Genomic DNA, 19,680 nt, shown 5'->3' with positions numbered 1-19,680 from the left:
TTCTGACATGGCTCCAGCACACCCTCTGCCGGCCCCACCAGGCCAGCTCCTGCCTGCCAGTTTTGAGGCAGGCAGTGTAGTGGTCAAGAGGGGAGACTGGGTGGAGCAAACCTGAGTTCCAATCCCAGCTCTCCCAGTGAATCCCTGTGAGCCTCAGGCAAGTAATGGAGCCGCTGGCTCTCAGTTTTCTTATCTGTAAAATGGGATGATTGTGAAGATGTTTTTCCTTTCCTCTTCAGTTTGTTTGTTTGTTTCTTTCTCCCTTTCTCTCTTTCTCTCTCCTTACTATGAATATGTAAAACATCACAGGTGAGTGCCTGCATCATAAGGTCACTCTAAAACCAATGTCCAGATCAAGATGTAGAACAAGACAGGGGCGCCTGGGTGGCTCAGTGGGTTAAGCCTCTGCCTTCAGCTTGGGTCATGATCCCAGTGTCCTGGGATGGAGCCTCGTATCAGTCTCCCCCCTGCCTCAGTGAGGAGTCTGCTTCTCCCTCTCCCTCTGCCACCCCCCCCGACCAAGCTCATGCTCACTCTATTGCAAATAAATAAAATCTTTTTAAAAAATTAAATGGAGGTAAAATTTGCATAACACAAAATTTACCATTTTAAAGTATACAGTTCAGGGGCACCTGGGTGGCTCAGTGGGTTAAGCCTCTGCCTTCAGCCCAGGTCCTGGCATCAAGCTCCGTATCGGGCTCTCTGCTTGGCAGGGAGCCTGCTCCCCCCCCCCCCACCTACTTGTGATCTCTCTGTCAAATAAATAAATAATCGTTAAAAAAAAATAAAGTATACAATTCAGTAGCCTTTAGTACATTCAGAGTATGGCGTAACCATCATCTCTCTCGTTCCAAAACATTTTCATCTCCCTGAAAGAAAGCGCCGCACTTATTAAGCAGCCACTCCTGGCTCCCTGCTCCTCCCAGCTCTTGGCAGCCTCTGATTTATTGTGATCAGTTTTCTGTGTCTAAGGATTTCGTTATTACGGGCATTTCCTACAAATGAATCATGCAGTCGGTGGTCTTTGTGTCTGGCTCCCTTTCATTTACCTTCGTGTCTTCGAGGCTCATCCATATCACACCTTGGATCAGCGCTTCTTTCCTTCTGGCCAAACAGCGCTCCGCTGTGTGAAATACCGTGTGGTGTTTCTCCATACATCAGCTGGTGAACATTGGGGTTATTTCTACCTTTTGGCTATTGTGAACAGAACTGCTATGAACATTTGTGTACAAGCATTTGAGTTACTTGTTTTCAGTTCTTTTGGGTACAGACTTAGGAGTGGAATCACTGGATCATATATTCTGCATTTATAATCTGTATTTGTACAGGTTGTATAAATTGAGTCATATATTCTATAATTATAATCTAATGCAGTCTCTGTGATTAATTATATGTATTTATGTGTATATGCATCAGGGTTGTATATTCTGTATTTATAATCTGTAGTGTATTCTGTACTTAAAATTTTCAAGGAATCACCAGACTTTTCTGTAGGGCTGTAGCACTTCACATTCCCACCAGCAGTGCACAAGGCTTTCACTTTCTCCCACATCCTCACCAGCACTTTTCTGTTTCTGTTCTGTTCTTTCTCTTTTATTATTATTATTATTTTTTTTTTTTTTTAATTTTTTAGAAGGGAGAGGGACAGCGAGGAAGAGAAAAAATCTTAAATAGGCTCCGCAGGGCTCCATCACACATCCTGAGATCATGACTTGAGCTGAGATGGAAAGTCAGATATGGGGCGCCTAGGTGGCTCAGGTCATGATCCTAGGGTCCTGGGATTAAGCCCTGAACCGGGCTTCCTGCTCAGCCAGGGAGCCTGCTTCTTTCTCTGTCTGCTGCTGCCCCTTTTTGTGTGCTCTCTGTCAAATAAATAAATAAAATCTTAAAAAAAAAAAAAAGGTCAGACACTTAACTGATTGAGCCACCCAGGTGCCTGTTTTCTTTTTTAAATTACAGCCCTCCTAGTTTGTACGAGGTGGTAGCTCATCATGGTTTTGGCTTGCATTTTGCTAATGACTAATGACGTTGAGCATCTTTTCATGTGCTCAATGGCCATTTTTATATCTTTAGAGAAATGCCTATTCAAGCCCTTTGCCCATTTTTTAATTGGGCTATTTATTTTTTTGTTGTTGAGTTGTAGGAACTCTGTATATTCTGGATACTAGACGCTTATCAGAGCTATGATATGCAGATTTTTTGCCCATTCTGCTTGTCTATGTATCTTCTTGATAATGTCCTTTGCACATCAGTTTTATTTTTAATGATCAACTTTATTTTTTTCTTTTGGTGCTTGTAATGTTGGTGTCATATCTAAGAATCCATTGCCAAATCCAGGGTCATAAAAACTTACCCCATGTATTCTTCTAAGAGTTTACCATTTTAGCTCTTATATTTAAGTAGATCCATGTTGAGCTAATTTTTGTATATGGTATATGGTGTGAGGCTGGAGGCCAGCTGTGTTCTTTTGCAGGTGGATGTCCTGTTGTCCCATCATTTGCTGAAGAGACTGTTGTTTCCCCACAGAATGGTCTTAGCACTCTTGTTGAAAATTGATCATATGTGTGGGTTTATTTTATTTTATTTATTTATTTTTTTTTAAAGATTTTATTTATTTATTTGACAGAGAGAAATCACAAGTAAGCAGAGAGGCAGGCAGAGAGAGAGGAGGAAGCAGGCTCCCTACTGAGCAGTAAGCATGATGTGGGGCTCGAACCCAGGACCTGGGATCATGACCTGAGCCGAAGGCAGTGGCTTAACCCACTGAGCCACCCAGGTGCCCCCGTGGGTTTATTTTTTGACTCCCAGTTCTGTTCCATTGGTTTATCTGTCCTTAGACCACGCTAATTTGATTACCGTGGCTTTGTAGTAAGTTTTTGAAATTGGGAGGTATGAAGATTGACTTTTCTATTTCTGCCAAAAGAGTTGTTGAAATTTTGACAGGTGCCTTGCCATGTTGAATCTGTAGATCGCTTTGGGGAGTGTTGCCGTCTTAACATATGAAGCCTTCTGATCCATGAACATAGAATATCTTTGCATTTGTTTAGGGCTTTTATTTCTTTTAGCGGTGTTTTGTAGTTTTTAGTGTGTGCATCTTTTGCCTCCTTGTGCTATTGTAAATGGAATTTTTTTTTAATTCCCTTTTTGGATTGTTCATTGCTAACGTATAGAAACAACAGCTGGTTTTTTGTTTTTTAAAGGTTTTATTTATTTATTTGACAGAGATCACAAGTAGGCAGAGAGGCAGGCAGAGAGAGAGGGGGAAGCAGGCTCCCTTTTGAGCAGAGGGCCCGATGTGGGGCTCGATCCCAGGACCCTGGGACCATGACCTGAGCCGAAGGCAGAGGCTTAATCCACTGAGCCACCCAGGCACCCCCAACAGCTGGTTTTTATGTGTTGATCTTGATGCATTTATTAGCTCTTGTCATTACTTGTGGATTCCTTGTGATTTCTGCAAATAAAGATAGTTTAACTTATTCCTTTTCAAGTTCAGTGCCTTTTATTTCTTTCTTTTTCTTTGTCTCTGGCTAGAACTTCCAGTGTAGTGTTTAACAGCAGTGGTGAAAGCAGTAGACATCTTGTTTTTTTCCCCGATGTTAAAGAGAAAGTTTGTAGTCTTTCATCATCGAATGATGTTAGCTGTGGATTTTTCATAGATACTCTTTATTATGTGGAGGAAATTCTCTTCTATTCCTAGTGTGCTAAGTATTTTTATTACAAAAGAGTGTCGGGTTTTGTCAAGTATTTTTCTGTCACAGTCAGAATGATCATGTAGGTTTTTTTCCCCATTCTATTAATGTGTATTACATTAGTTGATTTTCATAATTGAACCACCTTTGCATTCCTGGGATAAAACCCACTTGTTCGTGTCGCATAATCCTTCCTTTGTGCTGTTGGATATGGGATTTTGCTGGTTTTTGAACTTTGTATACATTGAGTCATTTAGTATTGACATTGAAAAGAATTGAGTAGGGGCGCCTGGGTGGCTCAGTGTGTTAAAGCCGCTGCCTTCGGCTCGGGTCATGATCCCAGGGTCTTGGGATAGAGCCCCACATCAGGCTCTCTGCTCAGCAGGGAGCCTGCTTCCTCCTTTCTCTGCCTGCTGCTCTGCCTACTTGTGATCTCTATCTGTCAAATAAATAAAATCTTAAAAAAAAAAATTGAGTTAAGTCCTAAAAGATACTCAGGGCAGCACCTGACACAGAATACCATTAGAGTGTTACCTAATCATTGTCATCGTTAATGGATACCTCGGCGAAGACTCAGAGAAGTGAAGCGGCTTATTGGAGGCCACACAGCACACCCTGCTCAGAGCCCACCCTGCAAGCCTGCCTCCCGTGTGCCATGTGGGCGGGGGCCTGGCACAGTCTTGTTTTGCTTGCTTGCACAGGGGACCGATGATAGCAAGTGTTTACTGAATGCCTGTGGTGTGTTGGGCCCCAAGCTGGATGTCTTGTGTTGCCATCTCATGTTTTCTAACAGCTTGAGCTAGAATTTGCACCCCATACAGTTCAGGAATCTGAAGTATACTGCAGTGGCCCTCGGTGCCATCAGAGCTGTGGAGGCCTCAGCCCAGTCACTTTAAAGCATTTTCACTCCCCCTTGGCTGTTCCCCTCTGACCTCCCCCCAGACTTCCCCCCCCTGCTCCCAGGCCTAGGCAGCCACTGGTCTGCTTTTCACCTATAGATTTGCCGCCTCAGGACATTTTATACAAATGAAACATCATTTGTGGGTCCCAAGCTTTTTTCATTTAGCATAGATTATGGTCTCTCCGGGTTGTATGTAGTGTGTAGTGATAACTTCTTTATAGGACCTAGTACTATTCTCTCGTCTGGATACGCCACGTTGTCTCTCTGTTCATTAGCTGATGGACTTTCAGTTTCCACTTCTTACAGTTATGAGTAATATTGCTGTGGACATTCACGCACAAGTTTTTCTGCAGGTATGTTTCACCGTCTTAATTTAGTTCTCCACGGCCCTCTGGAGACTGGGTCCTCGCCGTGCGGGCGTGTGTACACAGGGTGCTTGGATTTTCATGGTTTGAACAAATGGAAGCAATCAAGGGGCACTCAGAGGGCACAGCAGCAGTTAGACCCTGCCTGGCACGGTGTTGTGACATTTGATTGGCCCGCACGGCTGTCCTGGTGCACGCCAGCTCGTGGGATCTGGCCTTACAGGGCCACGGGGCGTGTGTGCTTGGAAGCCCAGGCCTCCCCTGGGAGTGGGCCACGCGCTGGCAGGGACGGCCAGGCTGGCTTGCTGCTGGCCACACGCAGAGGCAGCCGGTGCCCCAGGGCAGTGCAGCAGACGCCTTCCTGCCAGGCCTGACCTCTGGGTCACTGGGGCCAAGCCCAGCGCCTGGCCTGGCCCAGCCTGCATTAGCAGGGGCTACCTGGAGGGGCACTCTCCTCCCTGCCCTGTCATCAGCCCTCCTTCTACCTGGGGGCCCTTGCGGGTTGCTGTGACACAGGGCCTCCCGCCCTGACCATTCTCCCTGCCCTCTGCCCCGGCTCAGGTGAATACATCAAGACCTGGAGGCCCCGGTACTTCCTGTTGAAGAGTGACGGCTCCTTCATCGGCTACAAGGAGCGGCCTGATGCCCCTGACCAGACCCTGCCCCCCCTGAACAACTTCTCTGTCGCAGGTGCGTCTCGGGGCACGCCAGGCCAGAGGTCAGGTGCTCGGGGAACCAACCGCTGGCAGACCCAGGTGGCCCACGGGGCTTGGCCTTTCTTTGGTGTGGGCCTGTCTACGGCCTGCTTGCCCTCAGCTCCATTTCCATGATGCTGGTTGATGTCAGGCGCCTGCCATCCTTCCTGCGCTCTGGTAACGGCCCACTTCTCTGTCCCTCTGACCTCGAGATGGACAGCATGGCCTCCCTGCTCAGCTGATCGCAGGGCCAACTTCACATCCTCCGTCCCCTCCGTGGTACCCCAAGTGGTGTCTTCCCGCTGGACCCTGGCCAGTAAAAGCTTGTCAGGCCCAAATCCCTTGCCTGGTCCTCATAGAACCACAGTCCTGCCCCCGACCCCTTGCCACCTGGATTGGTCTCCACGTCCTCATTGTCCCACCTCCTGAGAATATCTCAGAGGCACCCCCTTCACCCCTGCTCCTCAGCCCAGACCACCAGCCTCTCCCACCCAGCTCTCCATGCCAGCTTCTCCCACAGCAGCACCCGAGGCCACTCCCACCCATGCTCTCTGAATCCAACTCCAGTCTCCTCTCTGTCCTGGTCACTTTGCTTGTGTTCTATGACTCTGATGAGGCTGTGCCCCATGCCAGCTTCTCACTTGAACTGTCAGCCTATCCCGAGCACCTTCCCCTGCACTTTTCCCTGGATGTCCTCTCGTCCCGTTTACCTACCATGCCCCAAACTGGCCTTCAGCTCTCTTTGAGGGCTCAGTGCAGGGATGCTCCTTCCTCTGGGATATCCCTTGAGCTCTGAGCCAGGTTGGCTGCCTCCTGGGAGTCCCCCGTCACAGCTCTGCTCGCTGACCTATCATCGTCTGGTAGTCTGTCCCCCATCACGACACACACTGGACTTTGAGCCCCAGAGAGGCAAGGCCAGGGCCGACTCCATCACTGACATATCTCTATACCATCTGGCACACAGGAGGTGGCTCGGGGAATGTGGGCTGCAGGCCAGCAGGTCTGTCCCCTCACCCTTCTGGCTCTGTCCCCTCTCTCTGTCCGCAGAATGCCAGCTGATGAAGACTGAGAGACCACGGCCCAATACCTTTGTCATACGCTGCCTGCAGTGGACCACGGTCATTGAGAGGACCTTCCATGTAGACTCTCCAGATGAGAGGTGAGCTTGGGCCTCTGTGTGGCCACCCTTTGAGAGTGACCTGGCCTAGTGTGAGGAGGAGGGCCACAGAGTGGCAGAGTCCCTTAGGCTCCTGCCCAGGAGTTTCCTGTCTCAGCCCTTCTGAGAGCTGGAAAGCAGGGTTTTTTTGTTTTTTGTTTTTAGTTTATCTGATAGAGTGAGAGCACAAGCAGGGGGAGGGGCAGAGAGAAAGGGGGAAGCAGGCTTGCCACCGAGCAGAGAGCCCAGTTGGGGGCTTGATCCCAGAACCCTGGGATCACGACCTGAGCCAAAGGCAGGCACCCAGATGCCCTGAAAGCAGGGGTTCTTAGTCTGCAGACCTTCTTCTGCATTCTCAGACTGGAGTGGGCATTGGACTCCTGGGTGGAGCCCAACAGAACAGAGCTTTGGGCCCACATCGGGGCCTCTCACTGCCTGCCGACCCACGGAGGGCCAGGGGGCCGCCTTTTTAATGAGCATCACCATTGATTTTGAAGCAGATGGTTCAGAGATTCAGTGTTAAAAGGATCGGTTTCATCATCAGAAGAGATGATACAGATTTACCTTGTTCAAAAGTCCCGTGTCGGGAGGTGTCTGTCACTTCTGCCCCATACAGCCCGTCCCTGCACAAACCACGCTTCTTCTGTGTTCTTGGAGAGCTTCATGGGTGGGCGGGCTCATTCAGATAGACTCTTGCACCCTGCTCCCCTGGTTGGTTCTTTTTACACAAAAGGTGGCATCATACACAGACTTCTGAACGCTGTTTTTCCCTCCGTGTGTCTTGGGGCATCTTTCTGCGTCAGTCCCCAGAGAGCCGCCGCCGCCGCTGCGCTGGCTGGGTTTGGTTTTAGGTGGCCACACACGTATCCCCAGGTTTCCTGAGCGGTTCTTGATGAATGTGATCAGGGTTGTTTCCGGGCTTTGGCTCATTACAGGCGGCGCCACAGTGAAGTACCCTGTGCTTATCTCATTTAACCGATGTGCAGGCAACCCTGGAAGAGGAGTTCTTAGGTGTGGGGTTTCTGGGTCCCGGGGAGCATGCATTTGCGATTTCTAAGCGTGATGTCTGAGAGTGTCCTCGCAGCCTTGTGTTTTCTAATGTTTGGATTTTTTCCCGTCTGATCAGTGGGAAGTGGCACCTTCAGGTGGTTTTCACTGGCCCTTTTATCTATATGCGTGAGTTCGAGCATCCTCTCCTACCTTCAAGGGCCACATGAGTTTCCCTTTCTGAACTGTCTGTTCATAACCTTGGCTTATTTTTCTGTTGGGTAGTCAGTCTTCATCTCATTTCTGAAAGCTCTTTGTGTGTTAGGAAGCTTAGATGTGTATAATGAGTAGCTCATATCTTTTCCCCCACTTTGTCCCTTTGGACCTCACTTTGAGAAACACTCCTTTGGCTTGTCTGGGGGGCGAGGATTCAGCTGGTGCTGTGGCAAACCCGGGAAAACAGTGCCATCCCGGAGAATCTTCAGCCATGACAGAAATATTCAGTACCTGTGGTGTCCGGGGGCGGGGGTGGGGTGGGACTGGGAGTCACAGGTGCCTGCTGAGCTTGTGAAATGGGGCTCGTGCAACCGAGAATTTTTATTTTTATTTAATCAGTTTAAACTTAAGTAGCCGCATATGGCTGGTGGCTTCCCTCTCAGATACCGTGTATCGAGTGGATACACAAAACAATATTGTAAGATGTGTTTCCGTAGCCTGTAGTGTCATTGTCATTGCGTGGCTTCCCAGAGTTCAAGATGTGCCTGCCCCGCCACAGGCAGCAGGGCTCCCTACCATCTCAGGCCAGCCGAAGTGCGAGTCCGCTGATAGCTGGGGACAGAAACCGTGGACTGCCAGTAAAAGCAAATGGAGACCAGTAGGTACCAGTAGGGCCTGGGTGTTGGAAGGTGTTGGGTAGGAAGGGGACGATGACGCCAGGAAAAGGGACCAGCGTATGCGAAGGCCTGGAGGTAAGGCAGATGGGTTGTCATCTCCAGGACCACAGAGGGTTCTTCGTCACCAAAGCATCAAGGGCCAGGGGCCTTGGGAGAGGGCCAGTGGAGGCCCTGCCGCCGGCGGGCTCAGCTGGGTCATGGACTCCAGATGGAGATCCCTCCAGGGCTTGGCAGGCCGGGAGTCAGTTGGGGTTTGTCACAAGGTCACTGAGGGATTCCGGGGGGTGGTAAACAGGAAGCCCTTGATTCAGCCATACCTGGTGCACAGTTTGCAAGCCTGGAAAAGGATCATTGGGGAGCTGGCAAAGCATTTGAGTAGGCAGGAGCCCCACTCTGCCTTCCATTTGGGTGAGATTCTGTGCTCTTCAGCATGGGGAGGAATCCCTTTGCTGGGACTGTGGGGGCTAGACAGCCCCTGCCTTGCTCCTTTTCTTGGCACCTGCTGCTGCTGGAAAGAAATATGCTGGGGCTGCTCTGAGGCCAGACTCCAGATTCCCGGCCTTAACCCTGGGGCAGGTGTGAGTTAGCAAGAGGAAGGACACTCACTCGTGGCTGTCATCACTGGCCTGCCTTAGCAGGCTCGAGTCTAAGGAGAGAGGTGTGGGCTGGGGGTGTTGTCTAGAGGCCGCAGCAGCCTGTTCCCTGGGCTCCTGGTAGCCTTTCCCGGGAGCCTCCCCCGGTGTCCCCCCACCACCCCAACCCCCTTGTTTGAGATGTGCAGGAAAGTGGAGAGAAGAGTCAAAGAGACGAACGTGCAGGTGCCCTGCACCTAGACTCAGCAGCCCCGCTTCTGCCGTGGTGGCCTCATCTAGCTTTGTTTTGTGCTGAATTGTGTAATTCTGATCACACTTCTGACACTTGGCTCCTTCACATGTCAGCAGGCGTCTGCTAAGAATGAGGACTTTCTCCTACAGAGTCATGATGCCGTTACCACTGCTGAGGGGACCGTTCGCAGGACTTGTGATCTCTCCATGTCCGTGTCTACTAGAATTTCCCTGGTTGTCCTCAAAGTGTTTTTCAAGCCAGGATTCCTTCAGAGTATTCGTGTGTCTTTGGCCTGTTAACTTCGTTCAGCCCTGTCTCTCACCCCCACCCCACCTCCCCGTCCCGGACAAGCCGACTAGTTGTCTTGTAGAATGTCTCATACTTGGGATGTGTTATCTTACTGCCTTTGCACCGTTTACTTTGTTCCTCTGTGCCTGTATTTCCTGTAAACCAGAAATTAGGGCCTGAGCAGGGTTGGCAGACAAGGGCCCAGCCTCCTGCTTTTGCAAAGAAAGTTTTATTGAAACACACCATGCCCGTTTATTTACAAATTGTCTGTGGCTGCTTTGTCCTATGATGGCAGAGTTGAATAGTTCTAAGAGAGATCTTGTGACCTACCGAGCCTAAAATGTTCGTTCTTTGGCTCTTTCCAAGAGAAGTTTGGAGATGTTTGGTCTGAGTAGGTGTACTTAATAGCGCATTGAATTATTACGACCTTTCAATGTAAATCTTACCGTGTCATTTCTCTGCTGAGAACTCTGAGTGGCTTTACTTCCACTGGGAGTAATCTCCAGAGTTTATGTGTATTCTTTTTATTTATTTTTTTTTTAAGATTTTACTTACTTGAGGGAGCAAGGAGAAAGCATGCACGTGGGGGGAGGAGCAGAAGGACAGGGATAGACTCTGTGCTGAGTATGGACCCCGGTGTAGGGTTCCATCCCACGACTGTGAGCTGAGATCATGACCTGAGCTGAGATCAAAAGTCAGATGCTCTGGGGCGCCTGGGTGGCTCAGTCGTTGAGCGTCTGCCTTCGGCTCAGGTCCTGATCCCAGGGTCCTGGGATTGAGCCCCACATCGGGCTCTCTGCTCAGCGGGGAGCCTGCTTCCTCCTCTCTCTCTCTCTGCCTGCCTCTCTGCCTCCTTGTGATCTCTGTCAAATAAATAAATAAAATCTTTAAAAAAAAAAAAAAAGTCAGATGCTCAACCGACTGAGCCACCCAGGCACCATTTTTTTTTTTTTTTTTAAAGTAGGGTCCACACCCAGCATGGAGCCCAGTGCAGGGCTCAAACTCAGGATCCTGAGATCATGACCTGAGCTGAGATCAAGAGTTGGCCGCTTAACAGACTGAGCCACCCAGGGGCCCCACTTCATGCCATATTCTGCCCAGTGCTCCGTGATCTGGTCTCCTCTGCAGAATCATTTTCTATGGCTAGTTTCTTCACTGTAGCCACACTGGTCTCCTTGTAATTCCTTAAACATGCCAGACACTGCCTCAGGCCGCAGTAGCGGCCCCGCTGTGTCACTCACACAGTGGATCTTGGGCTCTTGGCTGCGGTGGGAGCACACACCTCTTTGTGCCTCAGTTTCCAATCAGAAATGTCCCTGCTCTGTCCAGTGTTGTAGAGTGTGGAAGGGGCTCGTGTCTGTGGAGCCCTTAGTTTTCTCCTGAGGAAGCAACTGGCCCAGGCTGCCTGCATAGAATCGTGCTTGCTGCTGCCTTGTCTCTCCTCCGTCCCCTCGGCCACCTGGCACCCTTTGCCTGGAGGACGGCTATAGTCTCCTGATGCTTCCTCTGACCTGCACCCCACTGCAGCTGCAGATGGAACATAGAAATCAGATCCCGTCACCCTTTGCATGGACCCGTTACAGCTTCCTGGGCCATTCGGTTGAACATGTCCATCCCTAACCCAGTGCCACACGGAGCCCGGCGTGTTCTGGGCCCATCCTCCCTCCTCTCCTCGTCTCCTCTGTTCATCTCTGTCTGTCACCCCAGCCACACAGGCGCCTGCGGGCCTTTTGCAGACACCCCAGGCTTCCCGGCTGCACCCTCAGTGCCAGAACACAGGCCTGGCACCCCGAGGGCGCTCGGGAAGTGTATGCCAGCTGGCTGGGTGCCCCGCAGCCCCTTCTGAGGTACTTGCTCCATGCCAGGCATTGCCCGAAGCACTCTGTGTCTCCTGCTCATTTCGTATGACCCTCTTCCCAGCTCTCCGTGTCAGCCAACTGAGGCACCCGAAAGTCAGATGGCCTGGCATCACCACCAGGAAGGGGCAGACCTTGGATTCACACCAGGCCATTGGCTCCAGAGTGTGCTTTTCAGCCCGTGTGTCATGTCCTGGTGCATGGAAGGCAGATGGAGGCCTGAGAAGCGAGGTCAGGTCCCTCAGGGCCCCAGGGCCCATCTGCAGTGCACTTGAGCTCTGGGCCCAGCTCCCTGCTCCCAGGCTGGTCTGCACTTGGCCTAGTGCTTCCCGGGGGAATGTGGCTCCTCCCAGTGGGCCTCCGGTGGCTCCAGAGCCCACAGGAGGGATGAGATGGTCCCTGAAAGTACTCCATCAATGGGGAAAGTGCTTTGAGTGTGGTGGGGGCTGGTGGGCTTGAGGCCTGCAGCTCTCGCTGGCTGGCTCTGTCATGGGCGCCTGCTTGCATCCCTGGGCCCCGGTCTCCTCGTCTGTAGAGCGAGCTGAGTGGCAGTGCCTGCTTGGGAGGGCTGTGGGCAGACTCCCAAGTTGAGGCGCATAGAGCACCCGCGCAGCTTCTGGCTGCAGCGCGCTCTGCAAGCCGGTGGTGTTCCCCTTGCTCTGGTGGGGGAGGCCCTCTCGAAATGGTGGCCGGGGCCAGAACTCCCAACGGGCAGCTTTCTGCGCCCCCATGCCCGGGCTCCATGGCACTGTGTGCCTTCTCCTCGAGCCTTCCTGCTGGAGGGCCCTGCTTCAGCCCCCCCGGGCCGCATCTGGGAAGGGAGCTGTTACTCTCATCAGGGAACAGCAGCATGGTGCCAGAAGGAGCACAAGGGCCCACTGTGAGTCTCAGCTTTGGCACCGTCTGTGTGGGTGACCCCCACAAGTGATTCGACTTCTGTGTGTCTCAGTTTCCAATCAGAAATGCCCCCCTCTCTCCAGTGTCGTTGAGTGTGGAAGGGGTTGGTGTCTGTGGAGCCCTTAGTTTTCTCATCATGTCTCTGGGGAAGGAGGGTGGCCCCCCCCGGGGGCTCTCCTTTGAGGGCGGGAAGGCACAGCAGCCCCAGCTCTGGGTGGGAGCTCCCCTCTGCCCCAGACACCGTGTTGCAAACCCTTAAGGAGTAGCCTGGACAGAGGCCGTCGCTTTTTCTCTGGAATTCTGTGCTGCAACCTTGTAGTCTTGATCCAGTTGGAACAGGAGAGGGGGCTTGTCCGGCGGTGGGAGAGCCCCTGTTACCCCTGAACAATCTCCTACATGTTTGTGGGTTCCTTGGCTCCTGGGGAACTTGGGCAGCGTGAGCCAAGGTGGAGGGCTTAGGTCCAGTCCTTGCCCAGCGTCTTGAATACCTTCCTGGAGTCAAACCCTTCCTGAGTACTGTGCTCCCTACACAGCAGCTCACCTGTGCCACGGTGTCCCTGGTCTGCCAGGGAGGGGAGAGCTTGTCCTCGGGGCAGAGCTGCTGCTTGAGCCCCAGCCCGCATGACTCCTCAGTGCCAGCTTTGCGGCCCAGAGAGGCCCCTTGGAGCTGCTGCTGGCGCTCCCGTGGTGTGGACAAGCCGTCATTTATTCATCCAGGCTTCTGTTGACGACTGTGTTCCTCTCCCTTATAAACAGAGCTGACGGCACGCTCTGCGTCCTAGGCTTTAACTTGCTTTTTCATGTGACAGCCCCTCTGGGTGCGTATACGTCAGATACATATGTATTCTGTTCTTTTTTTTTTTTTTTTTAAGATTTTATTTATTTATTCGACAGAGAGAGATCACAAGTAGACAGAAAGGCAGGCAGAGAGAGAGAGAGAGAGGGAAGCAGGCTCCCCGCAGAGCAGAGAGCCCGACGCGGGACTCGATCCCAGGACCCCGAGACCATGACCCGAGCCGAAGGCAGTGGCTCAACCCACTGAGCCACCCAGGCGCCCCTATTCTGTTCTTTTTGATGTCTCTTAGGAGATTGGTGAGGTTTTTTTCCTTTTCTTTTCTTGTTTGTTCTTTCTTTTTTAAAGTAGGCTCCGTGTCCAACATGGAGCCCAGTGCAGGGCTTGAACTCACAACCCTGAGATCAAGACCTGGGCTGAAGAGTCAGATGCCTAACTAACTGGGCCACCCTGGTGCCCAAGTGAATTGTTTTGTCTTCAGTCCATGGTCTTACACCTGAAGTCAGCATTTAAAAATCTCTAGGAGGACAATGGAGCTCGGGTAAAGCCTCTCATGGGATGTGCTCACCCCACCCGTTACTGAAAAATAGGAACAGGAATGTGGGGGTAGGGATTTATACTGTACTGTGTCCCAAAGAGGTCATGGGTTAAAACAAGTTGAGAAATGGCAGCCTGAGGCTTTGGCTCAGAGAGGGAAGAGGCCAGTCCTGCCCTGCCTGCGTGTATGCTGGGCCTGTGTGTGCACCGGGTGTGGGGCCACTTGAACTTTGGCCTCCTTGCTTGCTGGTTCCCCAGGTACCTACTGAGTGTCCACTCGGGTGTCGCGTTATACCACAGACAAAATCCCTGCCCTCGTGGGCCTGACATACATGGGTTATGGGGCCCCTGGACTCAGCCTGGGAAGGGCCGGTGTGCCAGCACCGACGTCAGTATTGGCAGCATTTGTACATCTGTCTTATGAAGCAGCGTCTCCTGTGAGCAGGCCACTTTGAGACCTGGAGCTTCCAGATGTGAGCTGGGGCCTCTGGTGGCAGTGACTGCCCGGCTCAGCGAGCCATGGAGCGGAGCAAGAGCAGCCCTGCCCTTGGCTCTGGAAGGTCACGGGCCCTCTGTGATTCCAGCCACCAGGCTCGGAACACCCACTATGCTTCTCTTGAATGGTGGGGTTTTTGTTTTGCTTTTTTCCCCCACCAATCTGTGCCTCAGTTTCCCCATCTGTAACACAGAAGGAGGGACGAGTGTGCTCTAGGAGTGTTTGTGATGGGGGGACAGTGGAATTAGACTCCCCCTTGCCCCTGGCTCCCAGATCCCCTCCCTGGAGGCAGCCAGGCCTCCGTGTCAAGCGCGCCCTTCCAGAGGGGTCCGCGCTGGGGTAAGCACACGTGCCTGCGTGTGCATTGCTCTTATTCTAACTCCAGCAGCGTGACACGCCGCCCTGTTCCGCATGTTCTTTTTTCCCTTAAGGTGTCTCAGGCCGTCCAGGTCTGTGTCTAGATCCTCTGAGCTGCCCAGTGTTCCTTACATAGAAGCTTCACACACATTCCCCGCACCTCCCGGCGCCCAGGGAGATCCAAGATGCCATCACCTGGAGGCACACCATTGTTTTCTCTAATACCGTGCAAACTCGATACCCAGTTCAATTGAGATAGGCCACCAACTGTGAGGTGCCCCCGGATTCCAGTAATGTCAGAACGCGAGGCGAGGTGCGCGTGGGACTGCTGGGCGGCACGGAGTGGCCGTAGTGCCCCTCGGGGTGTGAGGAGCTGGAGGCTGAGTGCAGCCCCCCAGGGTAGCCCCGGCTCCTTAGGCCGCTTGCTCCCTGCGTGACCTTGGCCGAGGGCCTCCGTGCCTCGGGAGTGTGAGCACAGTTTCACCTCCTGCCTGGGGCCGGGCTGATTCTCGAAGAAGCGAGGCTGAAGCGAGGCTGACCGGCCAGTCTCACTGAGGTTTATCTAAACTGCTGTGATTTGGAAAGTTGCCCGCTTGGGCTCTTTGAATTTTCTTGTTCTCAGTGTGCATTTAATTTTCTCACCGTTCACGGGGCTGTTTCATAGACCTAAGTAAGCTGAGTCCATAGCGGGTTGAGCCGCTTAAAACTGTGTGGTGAGTCAAACCTGGGAGGGGCATGGAAAATGGAGTATCGTTCAGCCTCCTACTTTCTTTTTTGTGGCCTCTGGTTGCTTTTACTTCTTTCTCCTAGATCGCTTTTCCCTTTCTAGAGACAGAACAGTTTGCAAGTATCAAAAGAAAGCTATTTCCGAGCAAGTTCTAAATCGTGAGTGACAGAAATAGTTTATTCTTAAACAAGCTCCTTTTGGCTGGGACCTGCTTCCCTGTCTGCCACCTTCTGCTTCACGTCTCTGCCCCACTAGGAACCTCTGTCCCTGAGTCCTCCTGGCAGACAGCTCCCTCCGGGGAATCTTGCTGTATAAGATCTTCGGCTTTCTTTGGCTGATGAATTCTTCCTTTTACTCTTGGTTTGCTTTTACAAATCATCGCGCTTGTCATTTGTTTTGGAGGAGTCCCGAGGAATGCTGTGGCTCAGGGTGGTGGTTTATTTTCAAGGGGCTGTGAAGAAAGGTGGTCTCCCTTCTTTGGTCATTGAATTACTGCTCACTTCAGGTGGCCCTCAGGCCAGGCCTCTCCTGGCACATAGATACAGTCTCTGTCCTTGTTCCACTCTTGCCCTCTCTTTACCCACTGCAGCCAGAGGATCTGCAAAATGTCAGTCCTGTCCAGTTGGCTCCCCCCCAGCTCAGACAGATATTGCCAGAATGCTCAAAGGTGTTAGGTTATTTGCTCCCATTGGAGGGGGTGGGGCTCAGTCCTGCCTGCCCAGGCTCCCTGGGACTCATGGCTCTTGTGACCTGTCCCTCGCAGGGAAGAGTGGATGCGAGCCATTCAGATGGTTGCCAACAGCCTCAAGCAGCGGGGCCCAGGTGAGGACCCCATGGACTATAAGTGTGGCTCCCCCAGCGACCCTTCTGCGGCTGAGGAGATGGAAGTGGCAGTTAGCAAGGCCCGGGCCAAGGTGGTAAGTGCTGCAGGGGCAGGCAGCCTGTCTGGGAGCACCCCTCCCCCCACCAACACTGGCCCAACACCGCCCTTGGTTTCCTACAGAGCGCATAGGGACGCGGCTGGGACCCTCCAGGACTGCCCTGTGGGATGGCTGATGCACGGGTGTAGGTTCCCCAGGGCTGCTCTTTGACCCTGGAGGGAGGGGCAGCCGCATCCTCAGTGACCGCGAAGACCTGTCTGCCCCCATGTTGGACCCTCCCGGGGGCCTCCTGCCTGAGAGAGCCCCGGTCTGAAGGCCACTTCAGAGCAAAGAGTCGCTGCCCAGAGCCTCCCTTCCTGCTCATGCCCAAGCCTTTTGGCAACAGTGTCCTTTGATTTTTCTTTTCTCTTTGTTAAAATGTCCTCCCGTGGGCCATGTGCCAAGCACTGACTGCCCCACTCTTTCCCTCTCCTGGGCAGACCATGAATGACTTCGACTATCTCAAACTTCTGGGCAAGGGCACCTTTGGCAAAGTGATTCTGGTGCGAGAGAAGGCCAGCGGCCGGTACTATGCCATGAAGATCCTGCGGAAGGAAGTTATCATCGCCAAGGTGGGTGCCCTGGGGGGCTGCTGCTGGCTGGCCACCTGCACCTTCAGGAAGCCTGAGGCCCACCTCACCCTGCCCTCCGGATGCCCCGGGGACTAGGGTGGAGTGTCTGACTAGGCCTCACCCAGTGGGCGCTGTCAGGGCCTGAAGGCAGGTCTCCTGGCCACAGAATGGGCTGGTGGGGAGGCCCTGCGGCAGGAGGCGTGGCTCAGGGCCTCTCCATTGGAGGCTGGACCAGAATGGAATTCTGTTCCTCTTTCTCTCCCTTTAAAGATTTTAAAAGGGAAAGTTCCTGACGTATACACCAAGTGTTTAAGAGAAAAGTAAACACAGTGGATTCCCATGTAGCTGACATCCACCTTCAGTGGTTGCCAGTGTCTGGCCCATCTTGTTTCATTAGTCTGCCCCACCCTTTGTTTGCCCTGGAGTATCTTAAGGCACGTTCTAGACATTGTATAATTTCACCCATAGATACTTTAAGGTTTTATTTATTTATTTTTGAGAGAGAGCGAGTGAGCAAGAGAGCAAGCAAGAGAGCAAGCGAGCACACAAGCTGGGGGTGGGGGGGCAGAGGGAGAGGGAGAAGCAGGCTCCCCGCTGAACAGGAAGCCCGATGCGGGGCTCAATCCCAGAACCTGGGGATCAGGACCTGAGCCAAAGACAGCTGCTTCACTAACTGAGCTCCCCAGGCGCCCCAAACCCATATATACTTAGATTCAGATCTTTAACAACTAAAGATTTTTGAAGCCTTTAATGGAGCTGTGGTCTCCTCCAGCAAAGCTGCCCGTCCCCCCCAGTCAGACTTCCTTAGCCTCAGCACTGTCGGTCTTCAGGGCCAGATCGTTCTCTACAGCAGGGCTGTCCGGTGCACGCAGGAGGAGTAGCTGCATCCTGGCCTTCGCCCCTAGAGCCATTAGCACCAAGTTGTGACCGTCAAGAATGTCGTCAGATATCATCATCACGTGTCCCCTGGGGATGGACTCAGCCCCGGGAAGAGCCGTGTCCCCCGTGCTGCAGGCGGTATAGGATTTTCAGCAGATACCACACTTGAGCCCGTATTCGAGTGGCCTGCAGGGCCTGTGAAGCCTGTGCCAGGCCCACCCCTATGTGTCTGATTCGGTGGGTCTGGGAGGGGTCTGAGAATTTGCATTTCTCCAAGTTCCTGGGCCACATGATGCCGCCAGCATGGGGACGCACCGGGAACTGCTGCTCCCCGGGGTAGAGCCCCAATCAGCTCTTCTTCCTTTGTTCAGCAGCAGCACTTGCAGGGGTGATTCCCACTGCCTGCGGGGTCACCTTCAGGATCTTACAGGGATGGCTTCTCCCTCCTTAGAGACGCTAAACTTGCCCGGTGGGTTCCGCAGGTGACAGCTTGAGCCTTCTGTCATAAAGTCCCCATCGACTTCTCCCCTTGTCGCTTTGAAAGTGAGCCACTGATGGGCCTTGTCTGGGGCATTTTTCTTTCTTCTTTTTTTTTAAAAGATATATTTATTTGAGAGAGAAAGCAGGAGTGGGGGGAGGGACAGAGGAAGAGAATCTTCAAGCAGACTGAGTACAAAGCCCCACAGGGGCTCAGTCTCCATCTCACAGCCCGTGAGGTCATGATCTGAGCCGAAACCAAGAGTCAGACGCTTAACCCACTGAGCCACCCAGGTGCCCGTGGGGCCGTAATTTCATTCTAGTTTGCAGATGGTACTCTGCCTTTCTCTGTGGAGCGGCTAGGAATGGAAGTGCATTTCCCCGAAGCACTGCACCCCCATCCCTGAGCTGGGGGCGGGGGCAGGTGTGGTGTTGCCTGCCAGCCCCTCACCCAGCCTCTGTCTGCAGGATGAAGTTGCCCACACGGTCACCGAGAGCTGGGTCCTACAGAACACCAGACACCCGTTCCTCACCGTGAGTGCTGCTTCCCTCTTAGTCAGGGCCTGGCCTCCCTGTGTGCCATGAGAGACCTGCTTCCAACGGGGCTCAGGAAAAGAGCCCAACCCTGCCACCTTGAAGCATGTTCGTGTCAGCCAGGTGGCCAGGGCCAGATGGTGTTGGGCTCCCCAGATGGCCTGAACCAAACCCCAGGTTTGGCAGCTTCTTCACAGATGGTGGCTTCATAGCAGTGTTTCGGCTGACTGATGATACCACATTACAAGATGGTTCTAGGAGAGCTGCTGTTCATGAGTTAAAGGCTTTTAGCCCAGCTGGTCAGAGTGGGAACGTTGTTTTTTTGTTTCTTTGTTTAAATATAGTCCTAGAAGGAGATGTATTCTTGTGCTGCTGTCAGCTTAGTCTGAGGAGACACCTCTGTGGGCTACAGTCTCCATCAAAGCCAGCAGCCATCAGTTAAATGGACCAGGTGGAAGATGGCTTATGAGATGGGTCATTTCCTTAGCTTAGCTGCTGTCCAGGTGTCGTATTAAGCCATGGCACTTGTTCAAATGAAATTCTATGAGGTACTTTGATGTGCAGACAGAGAATAGAAGACTTGTCACGAGCAGAGGGGTCACTCAGGGGTTCTTTGAGGAATTTTCTGTAGGGCTCCTTAGAGCATAGTGAGAATTGCTGTTTATTGGGCAGATCACTTGTGCATCCTTATCTTTGGGGTTGGCTCTCAAGCCACTGCTGACTCCCAGCCAGCAAACCTGTGTGTGCGCGTGTGCATGCAACACACCTGACTGTGGAGAGAGGTGAAACAGTTCTCGGTTGCTCAGAACTGAATGTCTCCCTGGCTATGCCTCTCA

The 19,680-nt window shown here is 52.4% G+C and overlaps 1 protein-coding gene across 5 annotated transcripts in view; it reads left to right on the top strand.

The window, feature by feature from the left end:
• AKT2 (AKT serine/threonine kinase 2) overlaps window positions 1-19,680 on the top strand; it is a 48,294-nt gene that overhangs the window by 22,167 nt on the left and 6,447 nt on the right. For all 5 annotated transcript variants that reach the window (XM_047711835.1, XM_047711838.1, XM_047711837.1 and 2 more), the window contains exons 3-7: window positions 5,517-5,645; window positions 6,698-6,809; window positions 16,226-16,379; window positions 16,823-16,954; window positions 18,779-18,844. In XM_047711835.1, the coding sequence (XP_047567791.1) occupies window positions 5,517-5,645; window positions 6,698-6,809; window positions 16,226-16,379; window positions 16,823-16,954; window positions 18,779-18,844 (593 nt within the window). The remainder of the gene's footprint in view (window positions 1-5,516; window positions 5,646-6,697; window positions 6,810-16,225; window positions 16,380-16,822; window positions 16,955-18,778; window positions 18,845-19,680) is intronic.

Source organism: Lutra lutra, chromosome 17 (assembly GCF_902655055.1).
Source record: "Lutra lutra chromosome 17, mLutLut1.2, whole genome shotgun sequence".
NCBI lineage: Eukaryota > Metazoa > Chordata > Mammalia > Carnivora > Mustelidae > Lutra > Lutra lutra.
Note: the sequence above shows the minus strand (reverse complement) of the source record. Positions and strands in the feature narration are given on the sequence as shown.